Raw genomic sequence first — 22,508 nt, forward strand, 5'->3', positions numbered from 1 at the left:
CTTCCTAAAGTATAGCGCCCAGAACTGTACACTATACTCTACTCTAGCTGAGGTCCAGGTAGTGTACTATAGAGGTTCAGCATAATCTTGTTGCTCTTGTACTCTATGCTCCTATTTTTTTTTTTTTTTAAATAATTTTTATTGAAAGAGTTTTTCCATACAGACATTTACCCCTACTAATTTTTAAATTATTTACCACACAATCCCTCTAGGCAAATATCCCTCCCTCGCCCGCCCTCTCGCGCGCACCAGTCCTCCCCCCCCCCCCCCCCAAGCAACAACTTAACAAACAAGGCAGCCTACAGTTTCAGACATGAGCAGCGAGCAGACTTGCCCGCGTTACAGTCGTGCATGTCCCCCCACGACCATTGCTGCTCCTCCCCCCCCCTCCCCCTCCCCTCCCCCCCCCCCCCCCCCCCCCGGGTTGCTGCTGCCACGACCCCGAACGCCTATCTCTGATCTAAAAAGTCAAGGAAAGGTTGCCACCGCCTGGAGAATCCCTGTACCGACCCTCTCAGGGCAAATTTGATCCTTTCTAGCTGAATATAGCTAGCCATATCGTTAATCCAAGTTTCAACGCTTGGAGGCCTCGTGTCCTTCCATTGAATTAATATCCTTCGTCGAGCCACTAGGGACGCAAAGGCCAGTATTCCGGCCTTTCTCTATGCTCCTATTAATAAAGCCCATAACACTATATGCTTTATTGACTCTTCTCTCCACCTTTAATTACTTATGCACATACACACCCAGATTTTTCTGCCCTTGCAACGCCCTTTAGAATTGTACCCCTTATTTTATAATGTCACTTCATGCTCTTCCTACCAAAATTAATCACCTCACACTTTTCGCATTCAACTTCATCTGCCACCTGTCTGCTCACTCCACCAACTTGTCCATGGCCTTTTGAAGTTCTACACGGTCCTCACATACTTCTAAATTAGGTGTTATCCGTAAACCTTTGAAATTGTATCCTGGACATCAAGATCAGGAAAAGCAAGGGTACGGGGCAGCACGGTGGAACAGTAGGTTAGCCCTGTTGCCTCACGGCGCCGAGGTCTCTAAGAGTCGATCCCGGCTCTGGGTCACTGTCTGTGTTTGCACATTCTCCCCGTGTTTGCGTGGGTTTCGCCCCCACAACCCAAAGATGTGCAGGGTAGGTGGATTGGCCATGCTAAATTGCCCCTTAATTGGAAAAAATGAATTGGGCACCCTAAAGTTATTTTTTTTTAAAAAGCAAAAGCAAGGGTTCCAATACCGACCCCTGGGGAACTCCACTACAAACCTTCCTCCAGCCTGAAAAATATACATTGACCATTGCTCCCTGTTTCCTATTACTCAGCCAATTTTGTATCCACATTGCGACTGCCCCTTTTATTCCATGAGCTATAGCTTTTCTCAGAAGTCTATTGTGTGGCACTATTTCAAATCAGGTTAGGATACTGACCTAATTGAATTAAACCTTTTTTTTGTTCAAAAAAAGTAACGCTGTTCTAATTATTAGCAGATGAAGAGGCTGCAACAGAACCCAAACGAGAAAAGCCTGAATCTAAAATAACGAAGGAACAGGATTATGAAGACTGGAAAAGGCGAATTCTCGAAAATGCAGCCAAAGTCAAGCAGATGAATACTTAATTTATCCACTGTAGTTTTTTTTTTAACTGCCATGCTCACTCGAGGGATATACCTTATTGAGATAGAGGAGAAAGATGTATTGAAATTTGAATGCCATGCCTGTAGAACTATGGATTTACTTTACATTAGAACTCTGATTGCTGTTGACTTTGTTGAAATCTAGCACTCAAACTTGGAGCGCTCCACGATATTTGTATCTCAGTCTGTAAATGTGAAGCCTGGCTCTGGTTAGATCGACCATTGGGATACATAACTTAAATTAATTTTGCAACTAACATTGGTTTTACTACCCTCCCAAGCTCACCACAGGCATGAGGAATTTGTGGCTACTGAAGAAACTGAAACAGAGTAGTATATAAAAAGTCCTCAAACCAACATTTTAAAAAAACTTTTGTTTTACAATTTAATTCATTTTGTGTACATCTTGGGCAATATATCTTTTAAATCATTACTTTCATTGTGTATTAATTATTTGATGTAGAACTCTTCTAACATTTTCAAAAAATTGATGTCTGAAATTTGCCATATCGGTGCTTAGCAATCTCTTTCACAGCACCTCCAAAAGAGATGCCAAGTCTGATGAAGAAGACTGTTATTTGAGCTTTGATTTTCCATTTCTCATGCGCAAATAATGCACTTTGCCCATTGACCATATGTCAGAAAATTATAGGCCTGTAATTCTGAGTGCACAAGTCAGGATGGGCATCTTGTCATGTGTGAGTTCTCTGAAATATAGTAATGTAATACCTGTCATTTTAACCCTCCCACTAGAAAAGGAACCATTATTGTTTAAATTTCCATCAAGCGCATGTTGTGAAAAGTATTGTTACATAAAGCCTTTTTACATGTTGAAGTATTTTTTAAATGATAGTCGGTACACAAAGCTGATTTTGTCAGTAATTGACAAGAGTTCTGAATTTATAGCCAAGAGGAGAAACTCTTCCCTCTCTGGTTGCCTAGTTCTCTCAGGGCAACGTAACATGCTTTGCTAGGAAGAGCAAGCATAACCTCAAATTAGGAATGAGATGTCACAAATGAGCTGCTACTGCAAGATAGCCACTTGCACGCAATCAGGAATAAGGGTCAGAAGCAGAAAGCTTTACCATCTTTTTGTTTCTTGTCTTTTCCATGGCAATTTGCCAATATAGCCTCTTTTGCTGTCTGCTGAGAGTAATTAACTTACAATAGACTGACATTCCGATTCATATGCTTATAAATGAATGCTGTCTCAACCTAGACGGATCAGAAAGTAGAGTTTAATCCTCAGTTTATTATCGTTATCAAATGTAACCTTGGAAGCTGCAGAATAATGTCTAAATGCAACTTATTTTTATCAAGTAGCTTCATTAAAAAGTTCCAAGTTTCATAGACAGCTTACTGTATAACCAGAATAAATTTTGGTTTAATTTTTCCTCCAGAAATTGTTTTTGTTAGTATTTTGCATCTCTCTTCCTCAAACCAGTTAGATCATGGCTGGTCCTGAACAGTGAGACACAAAGCACTTGTGTAGTGGCCTGAAGAAAGGCAGTTATCACTTTGCCATTCAGAAATATTGAGCACCTACAATTCTAATGTAATGTGAACAGTATAATGTTGCACAATAAGTCCAATCGGCAGGATTTGCTTTTTTGAGGCGAAGTACCGATGCTGGCATGGGAACTATGGCGTTTTGCGATGCCAAGATTGCCGCCAACCCCTCACCAATCCTACGACCGGTGAAGGGCTAGCAGCCACACCAGGTAAAACTCCCGGCTCCCACAACAAAAATGGCTGTAGAATGGCCGCATCTGTGACTGCGCAAGCGCACGGCGACTACCTGCAGAGGTCGTGCGGACCCGACCTGCCAAATACTGCCCCCCCGGCCAGCAGCACGGCTCCTGGCCGACTTTTGGCGCTGGACACAATCCGCATCCGCCACGCTGTATTCCTGACCGCTGAGATCACATGTCCCAACATTGTTGGGAATTTGGCCCATCAGGGGCGAAGCATCGAGGAGGGCCTTCAGGTGACGCGCTAACGCCATTCTAATGGCGTGTGATGCCACCATTTTGGAGGGGGCCGAGGATAGAAAACCGGTGTCAAACTGGCACCGCCCCCGATTTGGACAAAGGAAGGAATTCTCCGCCCAATCACCGATTACGATATAGGCATTGGGCAACGGTGAAGCCTGCCCAATATGTTCTATCTCAAGATCATAAAATTTGTCATTCACCATTATTCCTTGGGGCCTGTGGAGGGATTAAATGAGGGCAGGACAGCACCTAGCAGTAATGTATGTATCGATTTTGCTGGAATAGACAGTATTATAATGACAGGTATCCTGAGAAGGAAATTAAACTCGGTGGTTTATTTAGTAAATAAATACAAAGCAGCGGGATATACATCCAGTGCCAACTGGGACAACCCAAAACACTGGTTTCCATCCTGACCAGCTTTTATCGGCCTGTTTTAATGAGCCCCGCTGTTAGACCTCCGTCCCTCAGCAGGAGAGCTCGTATTCCACAAGCCCCACAAAGAGATCAATTGGGTCATCCCCGTAGGTCTTAATACGTCCCCACTCTGCTCCCCCAACCCCCCCTCACCAAAGTCCACATGTACCTCTGTTGTAGAGGGTGGAGCAGGTCTCTTTCAATGCTTCACCCACAGTTGCGCTTCCAGTGGTTGCAGGGCTGAGTCGGTGGGCATTTACGCACCGACCATCTGGGGATGCTGTCGGTAGCCACTCCCTGGTCAAACTTGTCTGAGACTATGGATGCTTCTGACTCCATGTCTGACCCCGAGTCTTGCGCATCTCTGTAACCTGGCCCTTGGAGAGTGTTGCCCCTTGGTTTAGCTCACTTGGCTAGACAGCTGGTTCGTGATGCAGAGCGAGGCCAGCAACGTGGGTTCATTTCCCACACAGGTTGAGGATATTCATGAATGCCCTGGATTCTCAACCTTGCCCCTCGCCTGAGTTGTGGTGATCCTCAGGTTAAATCCCCACTAGTCAGCTCTCCCCCTCAAAGAGGAAAGCAGCCTATGGTCAGCTGGGACTATGCTGATTTTACCTTTATCTGCGCTCTGAATTGGCCAAAGTCCTTGATACATAGGCTATTGGCCACTCCACCCGTCATCCATCCAGTGGGACAACACCACCTCAATGCCATATGAGGAGGCACCACACGTGATCAAGAATGGCCTGGAAGAGTCGTACATTAGCAGCCTGGAGGATGACAGCTGCCGCTTTACTTTGAAAAAAGGCCGCTAGCAGCACCCTCTGACCAATTCTGATGTTTTTTTAGGAGTGGATGGAGCAGTGGCAGATAGGTTGCCAAATTCAGGATAAATTTGCCGCAATAATTTATGAGTCCGAGGAACGACCATAGTTCAGTTGTATTCTCAGGCGTGGGGGCCTGTTTGATGGCTCACAACTACCCCTCCATCGGGTGCAAGCCGTCCTTGTCAACTTTGTACCCCAGATATGTGGCCTCTTCTGCGTGAAATACACACTTGCCAGCAACTTATGTTGGGTCGACATGTTGTTTATTACACACGCAATGCGGTCCCTCAGCATCTCCAGAAGGGATGTCCCATAATCGCAATGCTCAGCTAATAAACCACTGAGTTTACATCCTTCTCGGAGCTCCCGTGATTATAGTCGCAATGCTCAGCTAGCTTGCATAGGCACGTCAACAATCCTGTGACTGACTCCCAGTCATGTTGAACCTGAACCTTGTACAATTACCGACGGTTTTAGGATCATAATAGAACAGTACAGCACAGAACAGGCCCTTCGGCCCTCGATGTTGTGCCGAGCCATGATCACCCTACTCAAACCCACGTAGCCACCCTATACCCGTAACCCAACAACCCCCCCCCCCCTTAACCTTACTTTTTAGGACACTACGGGCAATTTAGCATAGCCAATCCACCTAACCCGCACATCTTTGGATTGTGGGAGGAAACCGGAGCACCCGGAGGAAACCCACGCACACACGGGGAGGACGTGCAGACTCCGCACAGATAGTGACCCAGCGGGAATTGAACCTGGGACCCTGGAGCTGTGAAGCATTTATGCTAACCACCATGCTACCGTGCTGCCCCAAATAATCCACCACAATTGCTACGTTCACCAAAGATTTTGGAATATGGGGTTACTGGGTAGGTGAGGCTTTTGATGACGGTAATGGTAGGGACTCCACACGCAGTCAGGCGTATCCTCTCCTGGTGATCATCCCCAATAATGGCGATCGCTCTAAAGAAGGAGCGCATCTGCTCAGCCAATTGGGACAAGTCTTCTACACTCGCGTCAAAAGCATCGAATCTCCCAAAGATCAGCATTTAAAAAACATTTTCTGATCTTGCTCTCTTGTCGCGAAATTCAAACCAGGTCCAGACTCGCAGCCTGTAATTCCGGTTTTTCCTCATCGCCAGTATTATAATCACGGGAGCTCCGAGAAGGATGTAAACTCAGTGGTTTATTAGTAAACAAATGCAAGGCCGCAAAGTTGAAGGCAGTACATCTAGTCCCAGCAGGGACATCCGAAGATGTCGTTCCCATCCTGGCTGTTTTTTTATAAATATTTTTTATTCTCCTTTTTCACATTTTCTCCCAAATTTACACCCACCAACAATAAACAATAATCAGTAACAAATATGTCAATCCCCATATCAATAACAACAATCCCATCCTCCCACCAAACCACAAACATTAGCCCGCATGTTCACACAAACAAATGACAAAAAGGAATTGGGGATCACCCATAGTCGCCATGAATATACACAGCCCCCGCCTCCCCCCAACCCACCCACCCACCCCCCCAACTAATGTTCAATGTTATCCAGCTCTTGAAAGTGCATAATGAATAATGCCCATGAATTGTAGAACCCCTCCATCCTTCCCCTCAATTCAAACTTAACCTTCTCAAGAGTCAAGAATTCTAGCAGGTCCCCCGCCATGCCAGGGCACAGGGTGGAGAGGTTGCTCTCCAACCTATCAGGATCCGCCTACGGGCGATCAACGAGGCGAAGGCTACAACATCTGCCTCCGCACCGGTTTCCAACCCTGGCTGGTCCGACACCCCAAATATGGCCTCCCGGGGACCCGGGTCCAGTTTCACGTGCACCACTTTAGAAATTACCCTAAAAACCTCCTTCCAGTAATCCTCTATCTTTGGACAGGACCAAAACATATGAACGTGATTAGCGTTCACACTCGCAACGTTCACACACATCTTCTACTCCTTCAAAGAATCGCCTCATCCTCGCCCTCGTGGGGTGTGCTCTGTATACCACCTTCAACTGTATCAGCCCCAACCTCGCAGACGAGGTGGGGGCATTCATTCTCCAGAGCACCTCACACCAGAACCCCTCCTCCATATCCTCTCCCAACTCTTCCTCCCACTTTGCTTTGATCCCTTCCAGTGGTGCCTTCTCCTCTTCCAAAATAGCTCCGTAAACCGCTAACAATACCCCCTTCTCCAGTCCCCCTGTCGTCACCACCTCCTCCAGCAATGTGGAGGCCGGCTCCACTGGGAAGCTCTGTATCTCCTTTCTGGCAAAATGTCAAACCTGCATGTATCTAAACATTTCCCCCTGCTCCAGCCCACACTTCGCTTCCAGCTCCTTCAATCCTGCAAACTGACCCCTAAGAAATAAATCTTTTAGTGTGTTAATCCCCTTCTCCTCCCATTTCCGAAAATTTCCATCCCACCTCCCTGGCTCAAATCTGTGGTTCCCCCAAATCGGCATTTCCCTTGACCCTGGCCCCAACCTGAAAGTTGGCAAAACTGCCTCCAATTCTCAATGAAGCTATTATTACTGGATTCCTTGAGTATTTCCCCGGGGCTATCGGGAGCGGCGCTGTTGCTAGTGCTTTCAATCCCGACCCCCTGCACAAACTGCTCCATTCTGACCCACTGGGAATAACCCCTCTGACCCAGCTCCGCACCTTTTCCACATTCGCCGCCCAGTAGTCATACATCAGGTTCAGAAGACCCAAACCTCCTGCCTGCCTTCCCCTCTGTAGTAGCACCTTTCTAACTCTGGCCACCTTCCCTCCCCATATGAACGAAGTAATCCTTCCCTCAATCTTCTGAAAAAAGCCTTTGGCAGGAAAATCGGCAGGCATTGAAAAATAAACAGAAATCGCGGCAACACGTACATTTTAACCGCCTGTACCCAAACCGCCAGTGACAGAGGGAGACCATCCCACCTTGCCAGATCAGCTTTCACTCTCCCCACCAAATTAGAAATGTTGTACCTGCGGAGCCCCCCCCCCCCCCCCCCCCACCCCCGGGCAACCTGCACCCGCAGGTAACTAAAGTGAGTCCCTGCCTTACGGAATGGCAGCCCCCAACCTCTGCCCCACCCCCTGCCGAGACACGACAAAATACTCACTCTTGTCTAGATTTAGTTTGTACCCTGAGAAACACCCAAACACTCGAAGCAGCTCCAATATTCCCCCTATCGACACACTCGGTCCCGACACGTATAACAGCAAGTCATCGGCATATAAGGACACCCCCCCCCCCCGCACTATTCCTTTCCATACCCCCGAACTTGTTAATGTGATTGGCAACGGCTCAATCGCGAGTGCAAACAGCAGGGGGGACATAGGACATCCCTGTCAGTCCCACGGTGGAGAGAAAAGTATCTCGAGCTGATGTTGTTTGTGCGGACACTCGCCCTCGGCTCCTTATACTGTAGCTTTACCCAGTTCACAAATCTTGGTCCAATCCCAAACCGCTCCAGAACTGCCATCAAGTACCCCCATTCTACCCGGTCAAACGCCTTCTCAGTGTCCAATGCCACAACCACCTCTGTTTCATTCCTCTCTGCCGGTGCCATAACGACATTTAATACCCTTCTAACGTTTGAAAAGAGCTGCCTCCCTCTCACGAACCCCGTCTGATCTTCAACTATCACCTTTGGGAGGCATTCCTCCAGCCTACCTGCCAATACCTTCGCCAATACTTTTGCGTCCACATTCAGAAGTGATATGGGCCTATACGACCCACACTCCATCGGATCCTTATCTTTTTTAGCAACAGGGAAATCGATGCCTGCCCCAAGGTTTGTGGCAGCACCCCCTTCCCTATCGTCTCTTCAAACATCCCCACCATCAGGGGTGCCAGCTTCTCCTTGAATTTTTTATAATATTCCACCGGAAACCCATCTGACCCTGCCACCTTCCCCGACTGCATCCTCCCAATCGCATCTTTTATCTCCTGCTCCACTATCACTCCTTCTAATGTAACCCTGTCCCCCTCCCCTAACCTCGGGTACTCCAACCCATCTAGAAATTCCTGCGTCTCACAGTCTCGCTCAGATGGCTCTGACCTGTACAACCTCTCATAAAATTCCTCAAAAACCTTGTTAATCAGATCCGGAGCCACCACCAACTTCCCTGCCCTATCCCTCACCTGAACAATTTCCCTTACCGCTGCCTCCCTCCGGAGCTGACCTGCTAACATATTGCCTTATCTCTATGTTCGTAAACTGCACCCCTTGCTCATCTCAGTTGGCGCACCGCCTTCCTGGTAGTCGGTCAAAGCTCACCTGTAGTTCCTTCCTCTTTTCCAGCTTTGCTGGTCCCCATCTTCTGCATAACTCCTATCTACCTCCTACATTTCATCTATTACCATCTGCCGCTCCAACCTCTCCTCTTTGCCCACCCTGGCCTTAAAGGAAATCACCTCACCCCTCACCACCGCCTTTAGAGCCTCCCAGACAACTGCCTTCGACACCTCACCCGTACAGTTGAAACCTACATATTCCTCAATTACCGTTTCAATTTTGTCACAGAACCCATGGTTCCCCCAAAAGCCCCACATCTAATTTTCACCCCGGCCTCTGCGCTACCCCCTTCTCCAGTACCATATCCACCCAATGCGGAGCATGATCTGACATTGCAATTGCCGAGTATTCCGACCACTGAACCTCAGCCAGCAAAGCCTTCCCCACCACGAAAAAGTCGATCTGCGAGTATACCTTATGGACTGCTGAGAAAAACGAGTTCTCCCGTTCCCTCGTGTGCAGAAACCTCCAAGGGTCCACCCCTCCCATTTCCACCATTAGCCCAGCCAATGCCTTCACCCCCCTGATGGGACCAGCGAGTGCGGCCCAAACACCTTCTTTGCGAATCCCACATCATCCCAATTGGGACCGTATACACTTAACAGCGCCACTAACCTACCCTCCAGCGCCCCTGTCACAATCACATATTTACCCCCCCTGACGTGCCACCACCTTCTCCATCTGGAAGCATACTCTTTTGCTGACCATTACCGCTACCACTCGAACCCGTCCATCAAATCTAGAGTGAAACACCTGACTAACCCAGCCCTTTTTAAGTCTCACCTGGTCCTTCACCCTCAAGTAAGTCATCCTGGCTGGTTTTTATAGGTCTGTTTTAACCAACCCCCCCGTTAGGCCTCCGCCCTTCAGCGGGGGAGCTAGTATTCCACGAGCCCCACGGAAAGATCAATCAGGTTGTCCTCGTGAGAGTTATTACAGGCAGGCTTAGGTAAGTATCCTAATTGTTATTATAGAGCACATGAGCATGGGAAGAAACTTGCAAGAAGGGAAGCCAGTGAAGGGAGCCATGAAAACCATGTAAGGAGAGAAACAGTGACTGAGAGTGCCACCTTGTTTGCACTTGAGGTGGAAAATCAATTACCACATTCAGGTCAAAAATCTGATGAGAGCAGGTGAAGTGGTAGAACTGCAACCACCCATGGTACACTGGCAAAATGTGTGAGTTGCAAGTGTAAAGTGCAGCCAGTATTTGGTACAGTACTCAACCCAGTAATCACATTTTAGGCTTTATCTGATTTTTCCAAGTGGTCCACACCTTTTCTTAGTTCCTTTGCTCTCCTTCCACAGATCATTCAGAGCATGGAGAAAAGGGCAACTAGTTTCTCATCTGCTCCCAGCATCATTCACCTTGTTTCCGACTCACCAGCTGAGAGTTTCATCCCATGGATGTAGAATTAGCACTAGGAGCATTACAGCTTAAGGAGTCCACAGGGTGAAAGAGGACACAGCCCTTCCTGAGCAAAGGCATATTCTTTCTGATGGAAGAATGCTGCCCTTAACTCAGACTTACATCCTATTATGTAAAGAAAGTTGATAAGCATCACGTATTTGTTTTGGCACCAAGTTCCGAGGATTTTCATCAGTTGGTAAGAGTGGCGGTGAAATCCATTGTCTTCAGGCAACAACATTAGAGAAGCATTTCCCCCTCCATAGATGCCAGTGAAGCATGTGGCAGTATGATGAATGGTATCGGTATAACTGCTGTAGCTGTACCTTGCCTTTAATACATTGGCCCTTTAAGACCGGGCTTGGAACCCTGGGGGACTCCGTCTCTGGCTCCGCCCCCAGGAAACTGTATATATAAGATGATGCTTGCTGGGCAGCATGCTGTAAGCACACTTCTCGGCAGCTGTCCGGTTCTCTGGTAATTAAAGCCTTTGAATTACCAATCTTCTCTCCTGAGTCGTAATTGAGGGTATCTCAGGCAGCTTTTATTCCTAGGTTGTTTTTTCCGTCAGAAATGGCTTGGGACAAAGATGATGTGGTTCCAAAGAAGTAATATTGGACTCAGAATGTTAACCCTGTTACCCTCTCCACGGATGCTGCCAGACTGCTGTGTTTTTCCAGAATCTTTTGTTTATATTCGAAAAGACGATCTTTTGGGACTCTTGGGATCTTGCGAAATCCATGAAATTAGCCCTCCCATTGATCAGTAGCTACCAAGAATCTATGTGTATTTTTTAATTCATTCTTGGGATGTGGGTGTCGCTGGCTAGGCCAGCATTTATTGACCATCCCTAATTGCCCTTGACAAGGTGGTTGTAAGCTGCTTTCTCAGCTCCTTCAAACCACGTGGTGTAGGTACCACCCATGGATTTTGACCCAGGAAGGAACAGTGATATATTCCCAAATCAGAATGGTGAGTGGTTTGGAGGGGAACCTCCACGTGATGTTGTTTCCATGTGTCTGCTGCCCTTGTCCTTCTTGATGGTAGCTGGTGTGGGGTTGGAAGCTGTTGTCTAATGAGGTTTGATAATACCAGTTAGGTTGTTCTCTCAGGGTAGTAGCACATGGCAGTCCTCACATACACCCCCTGAGAGGCCTACACAAAAACCACTGAGCTCATTTAGTTATCCTGAGATCCGTTTAAAATTAGTTGTCATGGTTGGTTTCTTAATCCCAAAGACAGCTGGTTTCCTTTGAATGTTTTAGTGGTCATGAATACCGGGGAGATATTGTGATGATATGCATTCAGGGCAGGGATGTTAATCAACTGAGAATCTGTCTCTGTATTTCCCTGGCAGCTGGGACGCTGAATCAAGAGCCTTGAGAGGTTGAGTCCTAGTGCCTCTGCTTCCAACTCAGCCAAGCTCACCTCAGAAATTTGAGTTACGCTTCTTTTGACTTTTTAAGTCATGCAGAGCATAGCAAGCACTCATGGGTCTCCCATACTGCATCGGTCTCTTGTCCTTGGAACCCCAGTAACGTATCTGGAAGCTTAAATTTGGATGCAGAAGCCGGCATATGTCATTCAGGACCTCCTCAGTGATTCTTAAGTGTGTGGAAGTGCATTGCTTCACCCATGCCTTTTGCAAACCTGCAAATTTGATGAAGTAGAGTCCGGATGGGCTGGCCTTGTCCGTTTCCTATGCTGCCATCCTCTCCTGAACTTCGGTGTTCTATTCTATCAATATGGTATATTAAAAAATTTCCTAAAGAGAAATGCTTGGTGCTGATTTGTGCATTTTAGTTTCAGGAGAAGTCAAAACGTTGTAGGTGATTCAGTTCCCCTTACTCTGCCTGCTTGACAAACAAGCAGCAAAACGTTTCCAAGCTTAGGTCTCCTTTTAAATTATACACTTTCATCAGGATTAACTAAACCTGGCAAACCACGATGCCTCTCTGATACCTTCATAAGTAATATAATGTGCAATGGGGGTGGTAAGGAGAGGATAGTTTATGATGTTATTCTCAAGTTGAGTTGTAACTTGAAGAAGGGTGGGTGCTTATCTCTGTATCCAACATTGTAACAGTGACAACAAACACAACCAATTGTCAGCAATGCTGAATCCTTTAATACTGCAGTAGCCTAATTTAATATTATGCTACTTGCAGTGCTCTATTTTACAACAGCCGGTACTGGCTGAGGTTATTCATGTTTATGATACAGAGCGAGGCCAACAGCGTGGTTCAGATACCCGGACCGGCTGAGGTTATTCATGAAGGCCCCGCCTTCTCAACCTTGCCCTTCGCCTGAGGTGTGGTGATCCTCAGGTTAAATCACCACCAGCCAGCTCTCCCCCTCAAAGGGAAATCAGCCTTTGGTCATCTGGGACTATGGCGAGTTCACTTACTTTTCCTTATTTACGACAAGATGAATCTTTTGTGACCAAAGTGACGACATGGAGATAAATATAAATAAATAAATATATAAAATTGCTTCTTGTCACAAGTAGGCTTCAAATGAAGTTACTGTGAAAAGCCCCTAGTCGCCACATTCCGGCACCTGTTCGGGGAGGCTGTTACGGGAATTGAACCGTGCTGCTGGCCTGCCTTGCTCTGCTTTCAAAGCCAACGATTTAGCTGTGTGCTAAACCAGCCCAGATGTGGCCATGTTTGGGCATTCACCAGAACACATCTCCCCCAAGCTGCAGTCGTACCAGAGGCATTAATGACGTATTATGACGTCCTTTTCTTGAATACAAGACTTGTCTGTACCTTTGCAGGAACCAATTCTTTAACCCCACAATAACAGAAACAAAAATGACAGAAATAAATTGCGAGGACAATAGTTCTAAAAGGATATTTTACATATAACCCCAGGCGCAACATATCCTCAGACTCCGGCACAGCACAAAACGTTCACCATTCCACACCTTTACACAGAGAAGACCAGCAAACAGTTAATTCAGATTATAATCAACGCAGTCAGCATCTACCAACACATTAACAATGACAGGATTAAAAAAAACTATGGGAGCAAAGGATCCCAGGATAACAGGAACTAGAATACAGTCTTGAACAGATGGATTCCTGGCGCACTCTCCTCACCACAAGACAGAAAAAGGGCAAACGCTGCTCATTTGAAACTCACAAGCTCTCTGGAAAGAAGGAACACGCTAAGCGTAAGACGGGCAACAGGACATTGACCATAGTGCAAGACTTGACCCGGCACTATCCACCCTCGCACACAGGAGTCAGTAAACTAAGGATATCCACACCTTGCCAAGACTCACTATATGATCACCCTCACTCCACTCTAATCACATCCAAGGCAGTACACCACCCCATTTGACATGGAAGATTCACACCGTCCTCCACCGAGAAGACCCCACCACCAAGGAGAATCGTCAAGACACCCATCAACTGGACGTCTCGGGAGAGGTATGATCCTCTACCCAACCATCCTCACCCCCTGCATCCCAACACAATAAGGGACCAAATCAAGACATGCATCAACACGCTACTTATCCTAGTAAGGAAAGGAAATCCCCATATTAGAGGAACATCAGGATTTAGCAAAGAATTCCAGACAAGGACCAGCACCATACTTCATTACAAAAAAATATGCTAGGGGCAGGGAAGTGTAGCCTCATCAGTCTCAGAACATTACCTCCCAGGGGAGCTGCAGCTTCATATAAGAGGGCATTCAGGAAGTCACTATATAAGGCCATATAGAGGAGGGTATCTATCTTCTCCACTCAGCCTATTCTCAAACGGAAAGACTCCTACAGATCCACAGCATACAGACTCTCACTCAAACCCTGCCACCAACAGGCTACTACCACCCCAGTGGAACACTATCTCGGGAGGGGGAACAGACAAGTAGCCCCCAGAAGGGGACCACTCAGAGGAGGGAAACTCACTCCATCACCCAACAAACCCTCTGCCCAACCCAGATAAACACAGTTACTCCTGCCCTAACCGACCCGATCAAATGACCGCTGCCACTACCCACGCAGCCAAGAAAATATTGAAGAAGACAAGTCAAACAAGGATTAACAACCACACCCAGGCATGCGCCATCACACGTTTGCTCCTACTCCAACAACTCCAGAGATGCCAACCACAAAGAGGAATCACATGGAACACAGTTCTCTCTAGGATACATGAACTGTCCGGGCTTTCCTAGGAAATAGGCATGGATTCCATAAACACAAAGTAACAATTATACAAAAGAATAAGCGCAACACAGTAGAACTGGGGGTTTTCCACAACCGTAATGAGGACTAACATAACCATTCCCACCCACCACCACACCCACCATCCTACCGTGGCTCTGCCCATCTTCTCCATAAATGAGGTGAGGGTATCTAAAATGTGCTCCCTCTTTGTAAATGCAAGTATTACAGCACTTGAAAAATAAAGACAACTATGCATGAACCCCATGTCACAGTACCAACCCAGTTCGGTTTTGGCCGTTACAGGATAATAGACGACAACCACTTCTGTGCTCATATACCATGCACCCTTGTCAGGACAAAAGACAATAACATAAACTCAACAGCATAGGCAGAATGGAATAATGTTCGGGATTACTGATGAACCGCAGGATAATAACACCATCTATGGAACTCGGAAAGGTCAAAGCCATTACAGGAACATTGACCTACATTCACGATCTCTCCAAAGTTCCATCAAACAAAGCATGTTCACCTCTGCTATGCTGTTGTCCTGATGCCAAGGCAGCAAGGAACCAAGGCCCTGGTATTAGGGAAGACCTTGATTTCATTTCATTTATTGTCACATGTACCGAAGTACAGTGAAAAGTATTTTACTGCGGCCGAGGGAAGGTACACAGTACGTACAGACTCAACACGTTCAGCCACCTCTCGACGAGCATTGACGAAACAACAACGTAAGATGAATGGTCGGGGTCTCTGACTGACCCCAGACCTTTGAAGATCGGATACAATGTGCTCCGTCAAACTTCAAACACCCTCAAATCGAGATTGCAAAAGCATAGCAGCCAACTCTCAAATTCAATCCCAAATTTGTCCCTTACTCCTCTCAAGAGACCGGGTGCATGAATGCTCCTTGTCCGGCTCCTAATTCCCGAGTCGGTCAAGGTAAACAACACAACATGCAGCAGGATTTCCAATGACTGAAGGCAAACCCTCACTTGGGAAATTGCTCTATTGAGTTACAGGATTCTGTTCACCACTTCCACTATTATCTCAAGGGTATTACACAGTTTATTAAAGTGAGCACCAACAAGCTAGGCCACGGGGCCGAGATCATCGACCACAACATCATTTGCAATGGCAGCCATCATCTCAGTGCTGACAGCATCGGCGAAGTGTTGGCCAGCTCGCCAGCAAAACCGCCACTGCAAGCTAGGCCCCACCCCAGCCCCCTCCGACCACCTCAATCAAACAAGGATTTTTAAACTTAATTTGGCTCCTCATCGCCAAAATCGCTGTGCAGTTCATGTTTGGTTTTATGTTTGGAATAGGTTCTAAATGTTTCCACCCACTATTATTCTCTGCTATTGTTACATTTTAAAAATCCATAATAACAATGCTGAACAAACAGCAAAATACTATCGACCGCATGGCTTTTTAAAAAAGACTATTCTAGATGGCTTGTTGCTGTAATTCCATAGCGTTGACTTTAGGCTAGCTGCGGGACATGCTCAAGCTGTGCTGGAAAACTGGGGAAGGGAACAGTGCCACTTTTTTTGAAAGACTACTGCTGGGTTGATGAAGCCTGTATTGTCTTGCCATTACTATTTAGCCAGAATAGCAATTATACTATTGAAAATGCAGCAATTAATCAAATGAACAAAGTGATCTTACAAAATTGTGGTCAAATTATCATATTGTTCGCAAACACAGTTACTGGCAATTTCGTTTGAAGGTTCCTCAGACTCCGTCAAAAATACATTTTCTGAAATATTGTTGCATGTTGTAAAATTAGCAGCTAACCATATTTTAACTAAATAACAAAAGTTTTTTTTTAAATGTTGCCGTTAACAGGAGTCCCTTACACACATTTTGATTGAATACAAAAGAATCTTGAGAGAGCGCTATGGCTTGATATTCACAAGTAATATTTTGATTATCATGTATAAGACTCCCTGTACATTTATTCACATAAATATTTAAATAACAAAGTTAAAATTTTTTAAAATCAAAAAGTTAAGGTTGAATTAGTTTGCTTGTGATTCATCCCTTAAGGGATTTCATTTCACTTTACATCACTCAAAATCCGTTGCTATTTGCTAGAAATGTATTTATAACAATTTGCAACTTGCTACATTGTGGTGGGATGAAACATGCTTTTTGGAACATAATCTTATCAGATTCGCATTTCATGAACATGCTAAACATGTATTTTTTTCAGCTGCTAAATTTTCATTTGTGTATTTCACTAATACAATTATGTGTAGAAATTATAGAAATAGCTACAGAGATTGTTTCTCATTAGAATGGTCAAGATACTGTTGCTAAGTCTCAGAAAGGGAAACTCGTGCCACGTTTCTGCAGTTTACGAGCAACATTTGTTACTTTTATCAATCCTGTAATATTAAGAACAGTATCAAATGGTTAAAGTGCAGCATTTCGATGCAGGCAACAGTAAATTCATTGACCGCTCCTCTATGATAATCTGCTCATTTTTCAATTCTCAGTTGGCTCAATTTCTTTGGTATTTGGATCTCAGTTAAAGGCTAAGCAACTTTCTGCTGGTTGAGCTTTCGGAGCCTGTTCACAGCAGTAACTGCATAAATATTTTTCTGCAAACAAAGATGAAAATGTAGCGATTAGTTTTCAGGCTCATTAATGACAGCATTTTTATCACCACTCTCATTTTTTGCACCCCCCTTCCCCCCCACCCCCGCCTCCCTTTTTTACCGTGAGGTTCCTTACTCATCTGTGTCAATACACTCTACAATTTAACCTCCAAATGGGCAAGTAGCCTCTTCTCAGTTACTCTTCACTGTCGTATTGTCATGGAAATTGGATGAGAAGTTTCACAACACATTTATTTTGTTAATTCTGAAATAGTAGTTTTCAGGGCGGACACAGTGGTTAGCACTGCTGCCTCAGCTCCAGGGTTCCGGGTTCAATTCCGGCCTCAGGTCACTGTCTGTGTGGAGTTTGCACTTTCTCCCCTTGTATGCGTGGGTTTCCTCCGGGTGCTCTGGTTTCCTCCCACAGTCCAAAGTGCAGGTTAGGTAGATTGGACATGCTAAATTGCCCCTTAGTACCCAAATGGTTAGGTGAGGTTATTGGGTTACGGGGATATGGTGGGGGCGTGGACTAAGTGTCGGTGCTGACCCGTAGAATGGCCTCCATTTGCACTGTAATTCTATGATAAGATTTCATTTAGAAAATAGTAGACACAAAATTGAAAATGTAATTAAGGAGTATGTAGGTTTCTGCAGAGAATGGGGTCCCAGCAAAGCTGGAAAAGAGGAAAGAACTACAGGCGAGCTTTGACCGACTATCTAACAGGAAGGCGGTGCTCCAACTGAGGCGAGCAAGGGGTGCAGTTTACGAACATGGAGATAAGGTGTATGTGAGCAGGTCAGCTCCAGAGGGAGGCAGCGGTGAGGGAAATTGTGCAGGTGAGGGATAGGGCAGGGAAGTTGGTGGTGGCGCCGGATCTGATTAACAAGGTTTTTGAGGCATTTTAGAGAGGTTGTACAGGTCAGAGCCACCTGGGGGGAGATCGTGAGATGCAGGAATTTCTAGATGGGTTGGAGTACCCGAGGTTAGGGGAGGGGGACAGGGCAACATTAGAAGGAGCGAAAGGGGAGCATGTGATAAAGGATGCGATTGGGAGGATGCAGTCAGGGAAGGTGGCAGGGCTGGATAAGTTTCCGGCGGAATATGATAAAAAATTCAATGATAAGCTGGCACCCCTGATGGTGGGGACGTTTGAAGAGGTGATAGAGAAGGGAGTGTTGCCACAAACCTTGGGGCAGGCATCGATCTCCCTGTTGCTAAAAAAGATAAGGATCTGACGGAGTGTTGGTCGTATAGACCCATATCACTTCTGAATGTGGATGCAAAAGTATTGGCGAAGGTACTTGCAGGTAGGCTGGAGGGGTGCCTCCCGAAGGTGATAGGTGAAGATCAGACGGGGTTCGTGAGAGGGAGGCAGCTCTTTACAAACATTAGAAGGGTATTGAACGTCGTTATGGCACCGGCAGAGGGGAAGGAAACAGAGGTAGTTGTGGCATTGGACGCTGAGAAGGCGTTTGACCGGGTAGAATGGGGGTACTTGATGGCAGTTCTGGAGCGGTTTGGGATTGCACCAAGATTTGTGAATTAGGTAAAGCTACTATATAAGGAGCCGAGGGCGAGTGTCCGCACAAACAACATCAGTTTGAGATACTTTTCTCTCCACCGTGGGACTGACAGGGATGTCCTATGTCTGCCCCTGCTGTTTGCACTCGCGATCGAGCTGTTGGCCATCGCATTAAGACCTTCGGGAGCATGGAAAGGAATAGTGCGGGGGGGGGGTGGGGGATAGAGCATAGGGTGTCCTTATATGCCGATGACTTGCTGTTACACGTGTTGGAACCGAGTGTGTCGACAGGGGGAATATTGTAGCTGCTTCAGGTGTTTGGGTCTTTCTTAGGGTACAAGCTGAATCTAGATAAGAGTGAGTATTTTGTGGTATCTCGGCCGGGTGTGAGGGCAGGGGTAGGGGGGCTGCCATTCTGTAGGGCAGGGACTCACTTTAGGCACTTGGGGATGCAGGTTGCCCGGAAGTGGGGGGGGGGGGGGGGGGGGCTCTACAGGTACAACATTTCTAGTTTGGTGGGGAGAGTGAAAGCTGATCTGGCAAGGTGGGATGGTCTCCCTCTGTCACTGGCGGGTCGGGTACAGGCTGTTAAAATGAATGTGTTGCCAAGATTTCTGTTTATTTTCAATGCCTGCTGATTTTCCTGCCAAAGGCTTTTTTCAGAGGGATTGAGGGAAGAATTACGTCATTCATATGGGGAGGGAAGGTGGCCAGAGTTAGAAAGGTGCTGCTACAGAGGGGAAGGCAGGCAGGGGGTTTGGATCTTCCGAACCTGATGTATTACTACTGGGCAGCGAATGTGGAGAAGGTACGGAACTGGGTAAAAGGGGTTGATTCCCAGTGGATCAGAATGGAGGAGAGTTTGTGCAGGGGGTCAGGGTTGAAAGCACTAGCAACAGCGCCGCTCCCGATAGCCCCAGGGAAGTACTCAAGGAATCCGGTAATAATAGCTTCATTGAGAATTTGGAGGCAGTTTCGCCAGTACTTTGGGTTAGGGGGCAGGGTCAAGGGAAATGCCGATTCGGGGAAACCACAGATTTGAGCCAGGGAGCTGGGATGGAAATTTTCGGAAATGGGAGGAGAAGGGGATTAACACACTAAAAGATTTGTTTCTTAGGGGTCGGTTTGCAGGATTGAAGGAGCTGGAAGCGAAGTATGGGCTGGAGCAGGGGGAAATGTTTAGATACATGCAGGTTCGAGATTTTGTCAGAAAGGAGATACAGAACTTCCCGGAGGAGCCGGCCTCCACATTGCTGGAAGAGGTGCTGATGACAGGGGGGACTGGTGAAGGGGGTAGTGTCAGCGGTCTACGAAGCTATTTTGGAAGAGGAGAAGGCACCACTGGAAGAGATCAAAGCAAAGTGGGAGGAAGAGTTGGGAGAGGATATGGAGGAGGGGTTCTGGTGTGAGGTGACCAGGAGATTTGATGCCTCCACCTCGTGCGCGAGGTTGGGGCTGATACAGCTGAAGGTGGTATACAGAGCACACCTCATGAGGGCGAGGATGAGCCGACTCTTTGAAGGAGTTGAAGATGTGTGTGAATGTTGCGGGGGGGCCCAGCTAATCACGTTCATAAGTTTTGGTCCTGTCCAAAGCTTGAGGATTACTGGAAGGAGGTTTTTCGGGTAATTTCTAAAGTGGTGCACGTGTGTGGTAGTCACCACTGTTGTATTATATACTGCATACGAAGGTATTACGGTAAGGCCCCTGTACTACAGGTACGGGGGTAGATCCCTGCCTGCTGGCTCCGCCCAGTAGGCGGAGTATAAATGTGTGTGCTCACCGAGCTGCAGCCATTTCAGCAGCAGCTGCAGGAGGCAACACATCTCTGCTTAATAAAGCCTCGATTACTCTCTACTCTCGTCTCGTCATAATTGATAGTGCATCAACGTGAAACTGGACCAGGTCCCCCGGGAGGCCATATTCGGGGTGTCGGACCAGCCAGGGTTGGAAACGGGTGCGGAGGCAGATGTTTTAGCCTTCGCATCGTTGATCGCCCAAAGACAGATCCTGATGGGTTGGAGAGCAGCCTCTCCACCCTGTGCCCTGGCGTGGCGGGGGGATCTGTTGGAGTTCTTGAATCTTGAGAAGGTTAAGTTTGAACTGAGGGGAAGGACAGAGGGGTTCTACAATTCATGGGCATTATTCATTATGCACTTTCAAGAACTGGATAACATCGAACATTAGTTGGGGGGTGGGTGGGAGGGCTAGGGGGAGGGGGGCAATGGGTGTTAATGGTGGCCATGGGGGATTCCTGATTCCTTTTTGTCATTTGTTTGTGGGAACATGCGGGATAATGTTTGGGGTTTGGTGGGAGGATGGGATTGTTGTTATTGATATGGGGATTGACATATTTGTTACTGATTATTATTTATTGTTGGTGGGTGTAAATTTGGGAGAAAATGCAAAAAAGGTGGAGAATAAAGAAATATTTTTTAAAAAGAAAATAGTAGACGCTTCCATAAATTCCTGAGTTTATAACGATATAAGGGGCTGGATTCTCCCATTTGAAGACTAAGTGCTGATGCCGGCATGGGAACAGTGGCGTTTTACGGCCAAAGAAACGGCGCAAAAACTGCACCGATCCTCCGTCTGGGGGGGGGGGGGGGGGGGGGGGGCTAGCAGGCACGGAGGGTAGAACCATGGCTCTAGCTGCAGATACGGCCGGAGAATTGTTGGGTCTGTGGCAATGCCAAGGTGCCCAAGTGCCAGGAGGTGCCACCATGCCCTATCCCTGACCACGGGCCTGGGAGCCTCCCCCAGGTACCATTATCCCTGGTCCATGTTTGTGTGGACCAGTACTAAATGCTTCCCTGGCAAGGTCTCCCTGGCATGGCCGGTGAGTCCCAGGCGCCGGGTAAATGCGGTATCCAAGGCTCAATCAAATATTAAGATCTGGATCTCTCGCTGGGTGGAGCTTGTCTGGTGACTCACGATCCACCCGATGCCCAGCGCAGAGCCCTATTTTGGGCTCTCACGCACTTCAACCGTTGCACCCAGATCTACACTGGGCGCAATGGGGTCGCTGAATTATGCCCATTGAGAGTTTCAGTATATTGAAGATTAATCTAGGCTCATCTTTATTGGAGCATATCCAGGCCTTGTTTTGGGTGTTTCTTAAAGAGGATCTTGCAGTAGCTGCAATCAGAAGCATGAATGGATCATTGTCAATCATGTAAACATGTTGCACAGCATTTACTAAGCAGTGCACAAGCAATCAAAATTACTTAAATGAAAGCAAATCAACGTATTACCTTCCATAAGCGCTGTGCAATGTACTTCCGCAGCATTACTTGAGATCTGAGTCGAACCCTGCACTTCTTTGCTTTATCTGGTAAGTCGTTAAGCCAGCTGTGTTTCAGACACTGTGCTGCACTGAACCTGCTACTAGTAATGTTGAAAATATGCATATTAGTTTTGGAGGCAAATATACAGTGGTCATTTGGTAATGTTGAGAACATTGCAGAATTAAATTCAGGTTTGTGTAACGTCCTTCCTTTGCTGTTGGTTTGAGCATGTTTTTGTCTAGCTTGCTTCAAAGTCAGTAAAATGGAGATGCAGTTAAAGATTCTCACCCTTCACTTGAAAAGTGACACATTGAT

The 22,508-nt window shown here is 46.7% G+C and overlaps 2 protein-coding genes across 4 annotated transcripts in view; one reads left to right on the top strand and one right to left on the bottom strand.

Moving 5' to 3' along the window:
* The window catches only part of orc6 (origin recognition complex, subunit 6), a 35,294-nt gene extending 32,241 nt beyond the window's left edge, over positions 1-3,053 (top strand). Inside the window, exon 7 of one of the 2 annotated variants that reach the window (XM_038806636.1) lies at positions 1,502-3,053. In XM_038806636.1, coding sequence (XP_038662564.1) covers positions 1,502-1,632 — 131 coding nt within the window. In that variant the 3' untranslated portion in view covers positions 1,633-3,053. The remainder of the gene's footprint in view (positions 1-1,501) is intronic. The other variant, XM_038806637.1, reaches the window with a different exon arrangement.
* A 13,402-nt stretch (positions 3,054-16,455) lies between these two features.
* The window catches only part of mylk3 (myosin light chain kinase 3), a 53,182-nt gene continuing 47,129 nt past the window's right edge, over positions 16,456-22,508 (bottom strand). Inside the window, exons 12-13 of one of the 2 annotated variants that reach the window (XM_038806639.1) lie at positions 22,161-22,290; positions 16,456-17,386 (exon numbers count right to left, since the gene is read on the bottom strand). In XM_038806639.1, coding sequence (XP_038662567.1) covers positions 17,321-17,386; positions 22,161-22,290 — 196 coding nt within the window. In that variant the 3' untranslated portion in view covers positions 16,456-17,320. Of the gene's footprint in view, positions 17,387-22,160; positions 22,294-22,508 lie in introns of both variants that reach the window. The other variant, XM_038806638.1, reaches the window with a different exon arrangement.

Source organism: Scyliorhinus canicula, chromosome 9 (genome assembly GCF_902713615.1).
Source record: "Scyliorhinus canicula chromosome 9, sScyCan1.1, whole genome shotgun sequence".
Classification (NCBI taxonomy): Eukaryota; Metazoa; Chordata; class Chondrichthyes; order Carcharhiniformes; family Scyliorhinidae; genus Scyliorhinus; species Scyliorhinus canicula.